Source organism: Pantherophis guttatus, chromosome 2 (assembly GCF_059756535.1).
Source record: "Pantherophis guttatus breed Tessera chromosome 2, ASM5975653v1, whole genome shotgun sequence".
NCBI classification, from domain to species: Eukaryota; Metazoa; Chordata; class Lepidosauria; order Squamata; family Colubridae; genus Pantherophis; species Pantherophis guttatus.
Genome location: NC_142064.1, coordinates 219,376,425 through 219,394,369, shown reverse-complemented (window position 1 = coordinate 219,394,369; position 17,945 = coordinate 219,376,425). Strand labels below are relative to the sequence as shown.

The 17,945-nt window shown below is 35.1% G+C and overlaps 1 protein-coding gene across 3 annotated transcripts in view; it reads right to left on the bottom strand.

The window, feature by feature from the left end:
* Positions 1–2,146: 2,146 nt before the first annotated feature.
* Positions 2,147–17,945, bottom strand: part of IL17RB (interleukin 17 receptor B) — a 24,104-nt gene continuing 8,305 nt past the window's right edge. For all 3 annotated transcript variants that reach the window (XM_034437214.3, XM_034437204.2, XM_034437197.3), the window contains exons 5-12: positions 11,115–11,241; positions 10,785–10,832; positions 9,477–9,631; positions 9,141–9,209; positions 8,169–8,253; positions 7,280–7,315; positions 4,918–5,007; positions 2,147–2,762 (exon numbers count right to left, since the gene is read on the bottom strand). In XM_034437214.3, coding sequence (XP_034293105.2) covers positions 2,185–2,762; positions 4,918–5,007; positions 7,280–7,315; positions 8,169–8,253; positions 9,141–9,209; positions 9,477–9,631; positions 10,785–10,832; positions 11,115–11,241 — 1,188 coding nt within the window. In that variant the 3' untranslated portion in view covers positions 2,147–2,184. The remainder of the gene's footprint in view (positions 2,763–4,917; positions 5,008–7,279; positions 7,316–8,168; positions 8,254–9,140; positions 9,210–9,476; positions 9,632–10,784; positions 10,833–11,114; positions 11,242–17,945) is intronic.

Genomic DNA, 17,945 nt, shown 5'->3' with positions numbered 1-17,945 from the left:
CATTAAATTCAAGGCTGTTTTAAGTTTTTAAAGCAAGTGCGGGGGAAGCTTCTTTTCTGTCACTTTCTGTAACAAAGTAGAACAAAACAAAACACAGCTATGATTTGTAAGTTCTGACTGAAGTAATGCATATCTGGGGCTTGGCCAACACATTTAGCTGCCAGCAAATCATGAGGATATGAGTCAGTAGAAGAGCTTGTGAGGAGGAACCAATAGGTGTTTGCGGTAATCAAGTTTTATATTGTGCAAATGAAATGCTTGAGAAATCCACATCTAACATAGGAAGCGGGAACATAATTTCTATCATGGGCCCAAACTACAATGATTTAAATACAATCGCGATTGTCTGTCAAGCTCTAGGGAAATCAGGTAATTCAGGCAGTTCAAATGAGTATAAAGATATATTGCAAGCTTAAGCACTCTACAAAAATCTGAGCTACTAACAGTCAAGGGAACTGAGCAGGAATTAAGAAGGCATTCAAGGTGGCTGGACTTCGATCTCTTGCGGGCACACAGGACTCATGGTGTGTTTGACTCCTCCCTTGGGCTCAGCCCGGTCATCTGCTACACAGTCCTTTTAATCCCTGGAAATGAATTAGCAACCATATCTATTCTGAAATTGTTAACATTCACTTTCCTAAGTACAGGAGATGATATCAAAAAACTGTAGTTTCAGAAATTTGGAAATAATTATTTTTATTGGATAGTTCTGAATGACACTCGAGTTCATTTCATTAAAGCGCTCCATGGCATAGGACCAGGATATCTACGGGACCGCCTTCTGCCACCAACAGCCTCCCACCGACTAGTTCGCTCCCACAGAGAGGGACTCCTCAGGGTACCATCGGCCAAGTTATGTAGGCTGGTGACACCCAGGAGGAGCCTTCTCTATCGGAGCTCCTGCCCTTTGGAATGAATTGCCCCCGGATATTCGTAACATCTCTGACCTCCGGGTCTTTCGCTGTGCCCTCAAGACCCTACTGTTCCGACAGACGGGGCTGTCTGTCTAACTGAATGATTTTAAATTGGGTTTTAATTTTGGCTTTTAAAATTCGGCCAAAACTATTTAATGATCTTAATTAATTTTTCATTAATTACTTAATTTTAACTATGATATTGTATATTTATGTTTTAATTCTGGCTGTACACCGCCCCGAGTCCTTCGGGAGAAGGGCGGTATATAAATAAAATTATTATTATTATTATTATTATTATTATTATTAAGTATAGCTCATTTGTAAAGACAACTGAGTATCACTAAATTAGACATTAGCTATTGATGAGAAATATGCAACAAGTAACTGGAATACCCCATTTGAGCAAATCAACAGCATTTTAAAAAATGCTGATCTTATAATCTAAAGTTGAAATTAATTCAAGAAAATATTTATTTATTGGATTCTCAGTAAATTCGCTGTTTATCAATTTCAATTCTGTAATCTGGAAGTGCAATATGAGAGGAGTACCCTGAACATATTTTCAGCTAGTTTCTGGTGATCCTGTTTTGGCTCATTTGTTTATATGAAAGTTTCAGAATGTGAATGTCATATACAACATGAACATGTACATCAAACATCTGGCATTTACCAATTTATTGTGCATGGAGTGTAACCAAAAAGATTGTTTTACTTCTATGGGATGAAGCATGTTTTTTCCCGTCTTTAACGACCCTGTAATCCCTTGCATCATGGTGGAATCGAGACAACTGAATGGATCTGAGCATTTACTTGCTGGATGCTCTTCCTGACACCTATGTGGAGCTCACAGTAGTTATTTTTTCTTTATGCCCAGAAAGAGAAATATTTGTCGTGACCTAAGACAAAGCCTCCTGATTGTGAGGTCCACTTCTAGACCACCTTGCCGCTCCTATGAGATAAAGCTTCTGTACTAGATTTAAAATTCTGGATTGAAGATAATTGCTGGATAGACCATGTGGTCATAGTGTAATCTATTGGTTAAAAGTAATTATGTGTTTTACTATGCCCTGTTTCTTCCTTTTTTATTAACTTTTGTACCAGTATTTGATTTTTGTATTGTTTTTGTTATTTTTTGTATATTAAAGCAGTAAAAGTATAAAAATAGTGCAAAAGAATTAGGGGTGTAAAAGTATGAAAATTTCCAACTTACAATAGTAATTCACTTATAGTTAGAAGAGAAAAAAGAGTAACAATCTTTATTTTAATACTATAGCTGCAATCCAGGTCTAATTTTAAATTTCCAGGTCCACTTCTCCTTTGCAGCTTTATACCTCTGACTTTGTGAAAAGGAAAGATCTCTACAAAAGGAGTCAATATCTTTCATTAAAAAATAGTTTGGGCAGATGCTCAATGGACTTGGTAGAACTGGGTCTGGATGTGTTTCATTGAAAGAAACAACCATGTACTTGCAAAGAGAAGAATCCATTTTCCAATCACTGCAGAAGAAGTGTAATGCAAGAGTGAACATACATTCAGAATTCTTCTGGTTTTCTATAATGCTCTTACAGGTTGAATCACACAAAGCACTTGAGTAGGTTGGGCAAAGAAAAATGACTTTATCAGCAATTCCTTTCTGAGTAGCAAGCCATTGCACAGGTCCTATTTCAGCAATTCTCCGTTTTTGCCACAGGTCTATTATAACATTACAGTGACAATATTCTTGTAGAAAGTCAGCAAAACTTAGGACGGTATGCTGTAAACAGGCTTCTTGAGAATATACAACAAGAATAGTTATGGGTTTTTGTGCTGTTATAGGATGGAAATGAGCCAGATTACGTGCCAGACCTGTTTTTAAAAAAAAAGCACCACTGTTAAAATAAAACTAGGAGCAAGCAAGTTCACATTTAAGTACGGTAAGCTGAGAAATAAACAGTACTTGTTATCCTGGGAATATACTGTGGCATGTAGTTTTACAATACAAATTAGCTGACAAATATAGTTTAACATTCCTATGGGACAACAGAATGCTGAATTATAATTAATATGATACAGATAAATTCCTCTTTCAAAAAATAATAAAAGGCAAAAATCACTCAGGAGGAGTATTGATAGGGGAACAGGTGAGAAAATGTGTTAATAGAACTAACATCATGATACATAAAGGATGGAGTATGCAGTGTGACATGGCATAAATTCTGTCATTTGGGCATCATTGTAGTTAGGAACGTATGTCAATAAATATTCTGAGGAAAATTACAATCAATAATAATATCAAAGAAAACAATCATCATGGAAGCCTAAACCCATTATACCTTTGTTATATATTCTCAACAAAGGTAGCCTCCAGGACATCAGGAACATCATCCCCAAATTTGAAATAGCATGTGATCCCCAAGCTCTTCCATTTTGTACATATTTACCTTAATTTTTAGAACAGATATTTTAAAATGAACAATATTCAAAAGCACATTGTGTTAGAAAGAATAATATTTATATTTTGTCCTTACAATTTTCTTGCTTATACAGTAAATTATCTTGTCTCATGGGAAGAAAGTCTTAGCAAAGTTGTATCAATATCAGTATTTTGTAAGTTGTTTCAATAAAGATAATTTTTCAGATACTATTATGAATCACAGAATAGACTAATCAGTACCAGTTCTAATCAGTTGGTTGGACTAACCAACCAACCATCAAATTATCTTTCATGTTTCAATTTTCATGCCCAAAACCAATTATTCTATTGTCACAACACCAAACTGACATTGGAAATAGGTAAATCGGTAGAATACTCCTGGTTACTCAATTATCGACCTCATGCTTGTAACTATTCAAATTCAATTGCAATGCTCTCTACATGGGGCTCCCCTTGAAGAGCACCCGGAGGCTCCAGCTGGTCCAGAATGCAGCAGCGCGGGTAGTGATGGGAGCAACATGGCGCTCCCATGTAACACCGCTCCTGCGCGAGCTGCACTGGCTCCCGGTGGTCTTCCGGGTGCGCTTCAAGGTGTTATCACCTTTAAAGCGCTCCATGGCATAGGGCCTAGCTATCTGCGAGACCGCCTGCTGCTACCGACGACCTCTCATCGACCCGTGCGCTCCCACAGAGAGGGCCTCCTCAGGGTGCCATCAGCCAAACAATGTAGGCTGGTGGCCCCCAGGGGGAGGACCTTCTCTGTGGGGGCACCTACCCTCTGGAATCAGTTGCCCCCGGAGATAAGGAGAATCCATGACCTCAATGCCTTCCGTCGTTCCCTGAAAATCCATCTTTTCCAGCAAGCCGGGTTGGCTTAGGAAGAAATTTTTAAATTCTTTTAATCAGTCTGTGATTTTTTAACTTTCGGGCCAAAATTTATATATACTTTTAAATGTTTTAATATTTGTATTCTATGTTTTTTATCTTGGCTGTACACCGCCCTGAGTCCTCAGGGAGAAGGGCGGTATATAAATTGGAAATTAAATTAAATTAAATTAAATTTCATTGTGAAAAGCAGCTAAACTAGAAATATTGTGGAGTTACTGGTTTAATACTACAGTATTTCTTACCAATTAAAAATAGTTTGTTATCATATGCCACATCTTAACATTTTCTGCAACAACTACTTTCTGAGTAATTGTGACTGCCTCCATCTTTTCCTTTCAATATTTTCTCTAATCTCTTTTTAAAGATTATCTCCATTCTTTCTCATCTGCCTACCTCCCAATCATATGTCCCATACTCAGAACTATTTGCATGTGCTAGTGTTTGAGTTGCCACAGGACTTGTTATTTTCCCAGTAAATGTTATAAAATACATGCGCATTTTGAAATCCTGCAGTTTCTTGGAATTTAGACAAGGATCTGGATTCGGAGGGAGCACTTCCTTTTTCCCACTCCCCCTCATGTCACAGAATTGACAGGAAAAGTCAAAGTAGCACCTAGGATTTCAACCTTCTGAGTCTTCATTTGTGGACAGAAGGTAGAGGAGAGACTATAAACAAAACCGAATAAAATAAGCTCTTACCATGCTTACTCTTGAAATAAAGCACAGCAGCAACTATGCACACTATCAGAAGTAAAGTGATGGATATGCCAGCATATGTTTTTTTCATATCTAAATGAGAAAGAAAACAGATTTGTAAAATTGCAAGATTCTTTTAAAAGCTTAACATTAACTTAATAAAAAATGAGCAATTGCCATTTCTAATTCTCAAAAGATTATAAAATGCATTCTCATGTATGCAAATGGTGATACAGCACAGATGGAGGTGAGACGTTAGAGCTTAAATGAGAAGATGTGGGAAATCTAGAATATGTCAGAATAACGGGTGGTTGTCTCTAAATTCACAAAGACTAGCAAAGCAATCTTCTGATCATGATCTAAATTAGGAATTGGCAACTTGAAGCTTCCCAGTCCATTTTGTAGCCTTTGGACATTCTTCTAACCATGATTGCTGAAATCTGCCAATTGGCAGGCATTTTGAGAGGCTAGGTAAATACCATAATGAAAGCTTAAAATAGGAGTATCACCATTAAGAAACAAACTCAAAACCTTCTGCTTAGAACTGAGACCACCTTGTTTGCTACGTCTACCTCTAAGTTGTAGTTCTCAACCTCCCCAAAATGTAAATATTGACTCTGGCCACAGATATGTTGCTTATCCTACCATCATCATGATCACCCACTCAAAAGGTACAAAAGGAAAAAAGCCCCAGAAATATCTAAAATGGTAGCCAGCCACAATGTAGAACTAATGGCTAAATGGAATCCCCATATTCAGTGTCAATGTATCTGGTTATCATAAGCTCAGAGACACAGAAAGGAAGTCTTTATTTGGCAATCAAAGACTGCCTAAGTCAGACTGCGGACTGTAAAGAAGATCTTTATGACATTTCCAAATGAAAATTTCCATTTCCTTTATGACATTTCTTATTGCTTTTAGAATGCATAGAGCCAAATATGGGTTTAAGCTTCCATTATTCACTTTCTAAACTAAAACTCCATGCACTCATATATCCATACTCCTTTGCCAATAAGTAAGGCTTATCCTGGGAATCTTCTCTATGTTGATTGGGGTCTGTAACATCCAGAACAGCAATTCTCCAAAGCACATGAGAGCAGGACAAGAAATAATGAGTGGAAGCTCATTAAAGAGAGATCCAAACTGGAACTAAGGAGAAATTTCCTGACAGTAAGAACAATTAATCAATGGAACAGTTTGTTTCCCAGAGTTATGAGTGCTCCATCGCTGGAGGTTTTCAAGAAAAGATTGGACAGTGTTTATTTCGGATAGTATAAGGTCACCAGCCTTGGGCAAGTGGTTGGACTAGAAGACCTGCAAGGCTCCTTGCAGCCCTGTGATTCTGTGATTTTCATATTATTATCCTTTTTTACAGAGTTATTATTTGAATTTATCTTCTTCACTTACAATGTCCTAGAAATAATTTTTTCTTTATATAAACCTTACAAAACTGTCTTATCTTTTCCCCCCTTTTTTTCTGACATAGAACTGATAAAATACCAAGTAGCTAAAGATAAAGGCTATCATGGTCTAATTTAAATTAAAAGATACAGAACAAAATAAATAAGCAATTTAGAGACTATTCTGGGGAGCATATAGAAATGTGATTTTTTTCCTCCTGTCATCTTCTAGCTTAGCACATGGTTCCCATAAACTTTTATAACCTCCAATAGAGGTATTCCTCAAGTAATAACCACAACTGGGACCAGAACCTCTGTCACTAAGCGATGCGGTCATGAGTTGCAACTAATTTTATGATCTCTCTTGTCATGGTCAATAAACAAATTCGACTTTCCTTATAGACTTTGCTTGTTGGAAGCCCTCTGGAAAGTTGCAAATGGCAATCATGTGACTCTGGAACCCTGAAACTATTATAAATACTTGGGTACTGGTTCCAAATACCCAAATTTTGATTATGTGACCACAGGGATGCTGTTATGGTTGTAAGTGTGAGGAGTGGTCATAAATCACTTTTTTCAGTGCCGTCAAAACTTTGAAAAATCATTAAATGAATGGTTGTAAGTCAAGACGTGAAAGACTTGAATATTCCATTGAACTTTGACTATTCCCACTTTAACAGTTTTCTAATAAACCCTGGCATTTTTCAATGAGAATGCTACTGTCCCATGGAAATCATTTTTCATCTTCCTGATGTGTCTTTCTCAATGTGTTCGTTCTGTTACTTTTCCACATGCTATATATGTTGAAATCTGCCTGGAAAATTCTTCCCATTTCTATGGCTCCTTTTGAAGGCCACTCATTCAAATACATGGGGTAGAGTTACTCATTATCACTATTCTACAACATCATACAATGATTGACATCCCATAATAATATTGAAATTGAACAGAGTATTATCCAATACCTGGTTTGTTTACTATCGAAGCTGTAGCTTTTGGTTCTGCAAAAAAAAAAAAGAGAGGGGGTGAGAGAATTGAATAGACTGCTTGAATTAACTATGTACAACAGAGGTGGGCTTCACATAATTTAACAACCAGTTCACTTAGTGCAGAACCAAAAAAGTGAGCGTGTGTGTGTGTGAGCAAAGCGAACGTGCGCGCAAGGGCTCACATTTTCAGAACCGGTTGTTAAATTATGTGAAGCCCACCTCTCGACTGGAGGCTAAAACATATAAACAATGGCTGCTGGAATTGGATATTTCTAGTTTAATGAAAAGAAGGACTGATAGCAGTGTTCCGATATCTCAGGAGCTGCCACAAAGAAGAAAGAGTCAAACTATTCTCCAAAGCACCTGAGGGCAGGACAAGCAGCAACAGATGGAAACTAATCAAGGAGAGAAGCAACTTAGAACTGAGGAGAAATTTCCTGACAGTTAGAACAATTAATCAGTGGAACAACTTGCCTCCAAAAGTTGTGAATGCTCCAACACTGGAAGTTTTTAAAAGGAGATCGAACAACCATTTGTCTGAAATGGCATACGGTTTCTTGCCTGAGCAGGGGGTAGAAGACCTACAAGGTCCCTTCTAACTGTTATTCTGTATTCTGCATTACTTATCCATCAAGATTATTATTTTATCTCTTGCTCTTCCTATAAAATTGCTCAAAGCAACTAATATAGTATTTTTCCTTACCTACAAGCTCTTTTATTTTCACAATCCTGTAAGAAAATAGAGCTGCCTGAATGAGTTTAATGATTTCACTGGCCAATCTTAGGCTTATACTAAGAAAATTACCTTAGTATATAAAGCTTAATGTTTCCATCTATAGATAAACATTTAGAAGTCTCAACTAACCTGGGATAGGTTCTTCATTGCAAACTGTTTGATAATATGAATATCTTTTGCAGTCATTTTGACATCCTGGAAAATAAGGAATTAGCTGGAAGAAGAGAAACAAAATAATAACACTGGTATTATTATTAAATACAGTGCTTAAGTATTGCTTTTATATTTAATTTTGCATTGAGAATTTATTAACAACAGTGAAGAAGGTAGTGCTGTGAGAATACAATTGTAGAAAATATGTCCATTCTGCACTTTTTCAGTTTAAAAATAAAAAAAGGCATGTCCCAACACAATTAAATCCATTTTGGTTAGATATGCATATATTCCATTAGCATAAACAGTTGTTGGAGAAACTTCTATAAGATAGAATTCCTAAATTTATTTCCAACCTTTTTATGACTTAAAAGTTTTTATTAAGTATATAAAGCATTTATATCTATTTTTATATATTTAATAAATATATTTATATTTATATTTATATTTATATTTATTAAGCATATAAAGAGCCGTGATGGCACAGTGGTTAGAATGCAGTACTGCAGGCTATTTCTGCTGACTGCCGGCTGCCAGCAGTTTGGCAGTTCGATTCTCACCAGGCTCAAGGTTGACTCAGCCTTCCATCCTTCTGAGGTCAGTAAAATGAGGACCCAGATTGTTGGGGGCAATATGCTGACTCTGTAAACTGCTTAGAGAAGTCTGTAAAGCACTATGAAGTGGTATATAAGTCTAAATGCTTTGCTATTACTATTAAGCTCCTTTTGTGCAATATGATTAATCCTACCAGAAAATGCCCATCAAACTATAACCTCTTGCAGCAAGACAGTACTGGCAAGGCTTATTTGAATAACTACCCCCTCCTACACATTGATGAGGCAGATAGCATCAGGTGTAATGTGTTTCAATGTTTAGGCCACAGATCAGAAACAGTAATACACCACTTCTAATTTGACATTTTCCTTACAAACGAAAATAAAATCTTACCTCTTTAAATATTATGTTTCTTTCTTGATCATTCATTCTTATTTTTTCTGAAACTCTAATACTGTTTCCCTATTCCAAGAAAAATTCCAGATAAATGTATTACAGAACTTTTCAAAATGTTTAATTTTTAAAAAAATGAAATGTGACACTTTTTATTTCTTATCAGTTCAGTTTGTAACTGCATGGTGTTTTTCAAAAGCTAATGTTTACATTAATTTTGACTTTATTCAATCTGGTGTCATCTGCGTTCAACTCTTATCAGCCCTAGTCATGTAGTCTGACTATTAATCATCATACTCATTCCTAGTTTTATAGCTAAAGAAGAAAAAAATATACCTTGGTAGTAGGCACAACATGAAGAATCGAATTATCGCATTTATGAGAGTCACAAAGATGGATTTTATATTTAGAACAAAAGTTACTAGGTGTAAAATTCACTTCTAGTTCAAATTTCCTGTTACATATTGTTATATTTGGATCCCATAAACTCCCTGTGAAATTAAAAAAAAAAATCTAGATTACAAATCTCATTACAAATGAGTGATGTTTTCATTGTTTTACTTTAAAGCACACATGGCTTTCAGATCCTGGACAAAAAAAAATGGAAATAATTATATAAATGATTAATCAATGCGTTAAACAACTGGTCCTTTAAAACTGGCATTTAAAAAAATTACTTAACTCTTTTTCAACATTTTTTTCTAAAGAGATTAATATAGAGGTTTCCTGCTCTCGTAATAGTTTTTAGAAGTATTTAATTTAATTAATTTGTTTATTGTATTTACTGTGTATTTCAAAATTATCCCATGACTACTAAACAAGTACCGGTAATTCCTTTTTTTGAGGACATTCCTTTGCAAGTAATTTTTAGGTAACTTTAGGTGATAATTGTTACCGGAAATGATAAATCTGATATTTTCAGACAGGGCAACTGGGAAATAATCTGTTTCCTAGTGCCAAAAGACAAGAGTAAAATTACTAAATAAATTACATAAAACAAGCAGGATCTCTGATTAAGAGAAGGCGAATGTAAATAAAAAAAAAACCTAACCTGGTGCCTGTTATATGTGTTAGATGACAACCCCAGGTTTCCTTTTGTAAGCTTCCCAGAGTCTTTTCAGCTGGGCATGCTATAAAAATGTTAAATAGGTACACAAAGAAACAAATTCCTCAACCGGCATTAACCAGAGACTGTGAATTGGTCCTGCACAGCAGCAAATAGAGAAAAAATGAGGTGTTTTTTTAAAAGTAACTTCTAGTTGAAATCTTATAACGAGAGAATTTTACATGCTAACGCTAATCAGTCAGAAAAGAACTGAATTGAAAAGCCATCTGTATACTAGTGGAACGCACAATTTCCTCAGATAGATTCCAGTTCTAAAAGGTTACAAAACTACATAAATGCAAAAAAATGCATTAAGGGCTGTTAATTAAAACGGGCAGGGAAAGCAACGTAATCAAAAGTTCTTCTGTGGTTAACCAAAAATAGCAAGTATCTTTGACCTCTTGGTGCCCCTGGATTCCCTTGCATTTGATTTATGAGTCATAGTTTATGGTCCCCATTGCACTTAATATCTTGAAATATGCTTTATAATAAATTTTAATGAGCCTTAATGTAACGAATTAATGAAAATAACTGCTTACCTTTTTCTATACAGTTTTGGCAATATTTCAAGCTATTATCTTCACAGTCTGAATTTAAATAAGAGTTTTTGCATTAGAAATTATGAACATTAAAATAAAGATTAGGAAAACTGTATGAAAGTATAAGCCATTGAAGAGCAAATGAACACATTCTAAATCAACAGATTAAATATCATGCTTGTTCTATTTATCAAGCAAAGCTCAGCTGGACTCATTACTTTTAATTATATGTATAACAGTTTTATAAATTTATATATACATATCACCTTAAAATTACAGAAGCCATTTAAAGGGGAAGATTTGTAAATCAATACTATTTAATCCAGTTACCTGGAGAAGTTAGCTGTTTCTGTATTTTTGAATGATCTTCATCTATATTTGCTGGTGGAAGGTTGTAAGCATCAATGAAGTAATTAGTATTTTCTTCTACAGAGAATCCAACAAAGTTGAATTGCCACTGTAATTAAAATGTATTTGAACATTATATAATTTTGGATATGAACTAATCCGCTTCCTTTTTCTGAACCATATTCTTCCAGAAATGCAAGTAAACCAGAAGCATATACTGTATACTCCTCACTTACTCCATTTTCCACTACTGATTTCATCTGGTACATTAATGAAATACTAAGATGACAATATAAAAAAAAATTATAATGGGATTTTCTAAGTACAGGTTTATTGGCCCAGAATAGAAAAATTAGAAATCAGTTGCTTCCAAAAATCATACACCACGCAGTTTGTTGGTCTAAATCTGGTTTATATCAGGCACTATCTTGCCAGAATTAAATCTGCTATTTGATCAAACCATTTTGGGAAGGCTTGTTAAGAGTATCCCCTTCATAAATCTGACACAGAAGTTAATTCAAATGGAAAGTCATTTTTAAAATTATAATTCTATGTATCAGCTTGAACCACATCCAAAATTTGGATTTATCTTAAAATAAAACCATAGTATTCTAATTTTTAACGATCTCTTAAATAAGAATTTATTCTTCAATGTTTGAATATAAATTACTGTAGTATAATTCTTCGTGATTTATTGTGCACTATTATCATTGATATTTAATTTGATTTTAACAATGACCTGCAGTTTTAAAAATCAATATAAGATCTTATGTTATTTCATTTATGGAAAACTTATAAAATATTGAAAATTCTTAACTAACAAATGTCCTATCATGCTTGTAAATTCTCTATTTTCTGGGTTGTTTTTCTTTTTTTTCGCTTTTTTTTCCTTCTTACCTTATGAATTTTTAAAGACAGTTTCAACTGTCATCTCTGTCCCAAAGCGGCTCCTCCTCTGACCTGCTGTTGACTCACCAACAGTCCCAATACTGCAGAATATACAGCCTCATGCTATATAACTAAGCTCCATTTCATGCTGAATAAACTAAATTATTAATGTATCTTCAATAGAAAACTATTTTTAAATAAATTTTTACTCCAAAAGCATTTTATTAAAATAAATTTAATAAAAATTTAAAAATCCAATTTAAATTTAAAAAATCCAATTTAATTTTTTTTAAAAATTGATTTTATTTTTTTAATAAAAATCATCAATTTTTATCCACCCTGGTTTTTATTCAAACAAAATGGAAATTTAATAGTTCAGTCAATTTTCCATTTTTATGATATTTTAATATCCACCAACCAGAGCCAGTTTCAAAAAATGTATTAAAGAACAGAAGCTTTGAGCAAATTTGGAACACTGAAATTTATTTTTATCACACAACAATTTTACATAAAAACCAGATTTTGTCATTTCGGCTCAGAAGATAAGCTACACTATTTTTGTTCTATTGTACAGAAACATTTTCTAGTCCAACTCACCATGTTGTCTTAAAAGAAATAATTTACTGTTGCATTAGGTCAGTAAACTGACTAAAATCCTATTTTAGCAGTGTCAGATGTAAATGCCTTATTCCCTAATGTGTAAATAATGTATATATGGGATATCAGGGGTTAACTTATTCTTTGTTTCCTAATGTATTCATAATTCACCACTCCTACTCTTGGCTCCACCCTTTGTATATATAAGGAGCCACCTTCGCCATTTTCCTTGCTTCTATCTGTGAATATTCAGTGAATATAGAATGCCTACTATAATTAAAGAGAAATATATTTGAATCTCTAACTCTATATATTATTATTGAGTCTGATCCTAAAAATATTGCAACAAACTGGTAGCAGAGGATGGTTAATTGACTCAATAAATACCTTAAAATGTCTAAGAAAGATAGGCCCAACACCAGGGCCTACAGCAAAGAAATAGAAACTGAACAAGAAATAATCAACGAATCCACAAACGCGATTTCGAGAGAATCCGAAGAATATACCACTGAAGAAGAAGAACTAATAAATGAAAATGATGACCAGGAAGAAATCGAAATAGAAAACAACGAACTCAGGTCAGAGATACTAAAGATTCTAAAAAGCCAGAAGAATGATGAAAGCCTCATCGCGAACCTCCAAGAAATGCTGAAGAACAGCGGAGCAGCGAGAGAGAAAAACATCGTTAAAGAGAAACCCAAAGACCAAAAAACTGTGAGTGATGTGACTACAGAGAGAGTCGTTATGAAAAAGAAAAGATGTGATCCCGCGTGAAATTTTGAATGGCAGCCATCTTGGTTTCCACAAGCCTCCAAAGTGAGCGAAGCAGAGCCAATCAAAATGCTCAGTTCAAAATTTCTGGCGCCAAAAACGTTATCAGACAACGAAAGTGAAAAGGAGGATTCAAATTCCTCGGAAGAGCCAGAATCAGAAAATGAGAACGACTTAACGAAATCCCAAGTAAAGTCAGCAATGAAGACGCTTTTTGCCGCATTCGGGCCAAAATTAAAAATTTCCAAAGCGCCAACAAAGAAGCAAGCGAACAAGCCGATGCTTCAAGACCTGCACGCTCCCATCCTGACTTCAAGAACGACGACGCCCGAGCCCAGAGAGCCATGTCGATTTCGCCCTACACCGCAGACCGAAGCAAGTGCCAACGCACCCAAAAGAAAGAAAAGAACAGCCGCCGCCATCAGAACTCCTAAGACCGAGCCAGAGACCGACTCGTCTGAAGAGGAACGAAGCGAGCGAGCTGCAATGGAGAGAACCTTCCACGACGACGTCAAAGAAGAAATGAACAACGCGCATGTGCGAAACTACGTAGACGGTCCGGAAAGACTTGAACTGGCCAGAGAACCGCGCAGACTCGTTGCGAGCATTCCCATGCCGTTTTGCAATTTTCTACACTTACGAGACCACGGACTGCCTCAGGTTGTAAGTAATGGACAAAATAATGTGGGTAACTTACCCAATGACTTCCCAAAACTTAGAGTTGATGGCATTAATTTACAAGAATGGTATCAACAACTTCAGGTTGTCTTTATGAAAGAAAATTTACTATTCTTTATCACTAGTCCCCCAAGAAGACCTTGGACTTTAAAAATAGATTGTTTACACCATAAGGCATTTTTCTTAATAATATCTAGCGTGTCTCCTGCAATGTATCATAGCATCAAACCAAACCTAACTGTCTCAGAAATAATTCAATGCATGTTTAATTTGTTTCACAGCGATAGTGTAGCAACCACCACAAGAATGTCAAAGGACTTCTTTTCTTCCAGAGTAAAACCAGGGGTTTCCATAAGTGAGCATTTAATATCTTTAAACAAAATAAGAGCTGAGCTGCATTTGAGGGGGGAAGTGATTTCAGATCAAACAATGAAAAGTGTTATTATCAACTCACTTGATTCATCATGGGATAGTTTTATGTCACACTTAGACACCATCAATCTAGGATATTTGTCAATAGAAAGTCTATCTAACAAATTGATAGCAGAAGACAATTCAAGGAAAAATCGTTATAGCAATCACACAGAACACAAACCTTTTAGGAAGGTAGCTTTTCAAGAAAAATATAATGAAAACTTTAAATGCCACAATTGTGGATCCAGAGAACACAATAGAAGAGATTGCCCCAAAATCTCAAAAGAAAGACATAGGTCAGAATATAGGAATAAATACAATTATAGACAGTCTTCCACAGACAGACATAAATATAGAAGCCCACCAAATTACAGAGAAAATAGAGGGGGCAGAGAAAATTCAAAAGAGAGAAAATCTGGTTCACTGAATGGACTAAATAAACAAGATAGCACCAAAACGCAACCAAATGAGAACAATAATTGGCTTATTGATTCTGGAGCAACTAATCACACCACTAATAACAAAAATATATTGTCTTCGTTTACAGAAGATAAGTTTGTAATAAAAGTAGCTAACCAGGAAAAAGTTCAAGTACTAGGCAGAGGGAATGTGACCTTGCCTGGTCTAGGAAAAATAGAGGGGGTATTGTTAATACCAGAAATACCTCATAACATACTAAGTGTCATAAAATTAAGCAGAGATTCTGACATCAATATAGTTTTCTCAAAGGGAAAAGCAACTTTAGAGAAGGATAAAACTAACGTAGGCACTGTGATGATTAAAGGAGGCCTACCCTATCTGATAACAAAAGAAAGATGGTTACATAATATTGATTCAAATATGGAAGATTGCATTGAGGCAGATGATGAAAATATTAGTAACAGTGACAATGATGAATGCAAAATATCTCATGATCACACAGATACACACAATGAGAAAAAACCAAAAATAGGTAAACCAATACATGACGAGTGTGCTCATATCTTACATAGGAAGTTAGGACATGCAAGTTTTCCTGTAGTACAAAAAATGATTGAACACGCAGAAGGTGTCAAAATAAAAAATTGTGAAAATTATTTGGAATGCTCAGTATGTAAATCTACTAAATTAAAAACTAGTCCCAGGCCAAAAAAATCCACCAGATCTACTAACAAAATTTTTGACTTAGTACACATGGACTTAGTTGGTCCATTAACTCCATCAGTCACTTATAGAAAACGTTACTTCCTAACAATAGTAGACGATTATAGTCGCTATGGTTTTGTTTACACATTAAAACACAAAGATGAAACCTTTCAAAAATTTAAGGAATTTTATAAACGCATAGAAACACAACATAATATCAGAATAAAACAAATCATGACAGATAGGGGATGTGAATTCATGTCTAAGGAATTCTCCCAATGGCTAAAGGATAGAGGGATGTTACATTACACATCTAGTCCATTTTCTGCGTTCCAAAACGGGATTGCAGAGAGAAAAAATTCCACACTACAAACCATGATTAGATGCACATTAGAGGATGCTGGTTTAGGCAAACAATTTTGGTCAGAAGCCCTACATTATTCAAATTACACTCAAAATAGAACCTGGTCCAGTATTGTGAATAAGACACCATATGAGGTGATGTATAATAGGAAACCAAAATTAGCACACATGCACATATTTGGGGTCACTGCAGACGTACACATACCCAAACAATTAAGGAGAAAGGGAGAAAACGTATCCAGAAGATTAAGATTTATGGGATATGAAACTGGCACCAAAGGGTACAGATTCATTGATAATAATAATAAATTTATAGTTTCCAGAACAGCTGTGTTCCATGAACAGGCCAACTGGTCTAAATTACATCTTAATGAAATATTTCCGAACAAATGCAAGGATATCAAATCTAGTGAGGAAGGGACGATAAAAAATCAAAATATTAACAGGGACAAAAACAAAACCAAAACATGGACAAATAGTAAACACAAAATAAAGACAGACACATTAACAAAAAAGGAAGCAAGATATTTGCATGACTACCATAGCAAACCAGAAAGAACTATTAGGAACAACAGAAATCAAATACCAAATAAATACAAAGATTACATAATGCATATGGATGGTGAACAAATAACACCTAATACATATGAGGAAGTATTAAAACTACCTCGTGAGGAAAAAGAAAAATGGGAACTAGCTATGAAAAAGGAGATGGAGAGCTTACAAGGATTAAATGTATTCACACCTGCGATTGCACCCAAAGATAAAACAATTATTGGTACCAGGTGGATTTATAAAATTAAGAATCTAGAAGGAGGCAATACCTTATACAAAGCTAGATTGGTTGCACAAGGTTATGCACAAAAATATCCGGAGGACTATACTGACACATACTCCCCCACAGTAAGAACAGAGAGTGTTAAAACAGCTCTAGTAGTAGCATCCACACTCAATCTTGATGTATTCCAATATGACATACAGACTGCGTACCTACACGCAAAACTAGATAAGGAGATATACGTAAGAGCACCTCACAGTCAATACACTAATGAAAATGAAATTTGGCTATTGAACAAGAGCTTATACGGATTAAAGCAATCTGGCAAAAGATGGTACGATTGCTTGGTAAAAGTACTTAAAACCATGGATTTCAAAGCTACCACTGCTGATAACTGTTTCTTTGTCAAAAAGAGTGATGATCACGTTGAGTTTGTATTGATTTACGTAGATGATATTTTATATGTAGGAAAACACAGAGAGAGAAGAGAAATCTTTGTAAACAAGTTAAATGAACATTTCTCGTTGAAATCTCTAGGTAAAATAAACAAATACCTTGGTGTTCAAATTAACAAAACTAGAAAGGGTTTCAAACTTACTCAGAAAGATAAGATTATTGAACTTCTAAACAAATGTAATTTAAACAATGCCAAACCCTGCGACACTCCTATGCAAACTGATTTCCTTAGAAATACCATTGAATCTTCCCCTGAATTCAAGGATAATACATTCTATAGATCAGTAATAGGTTCACTTCTTTACATATCTAATTGGACCAGACCAGATATTGCATTACCACTCAATTTATTATCAAGGCACGTTAGTAAACCAACAATGTATCACTGGGAAGCTGTCAAAAGAATTTTAAGATATCTGAAAAGTACATTGGACTTTTGTCTAGTATTAGAACCTAGTGATAACAAAGAACCAAGACTTACATGTTACGCAGATGCGGATTGGGCTGGAGATACTTCATGCAGAAAAAGTACCTCTGGTTATATTTTTCTGTTAAATGACTGTCCAGTTTACTGGTACACTGGTAAACAAGAATTGGTAGCCACTTCAACCACAGAAGCGGAATATGTCTGTTTATCTAAAGCTGCAAATAACCTTGTATGGTTTAATGATTTAATTTCAGATGTTTGGAAAAAACCTGCTTTGCCTTTTGTTATGCATGAAGATAATAAAGCGGCCATTGAA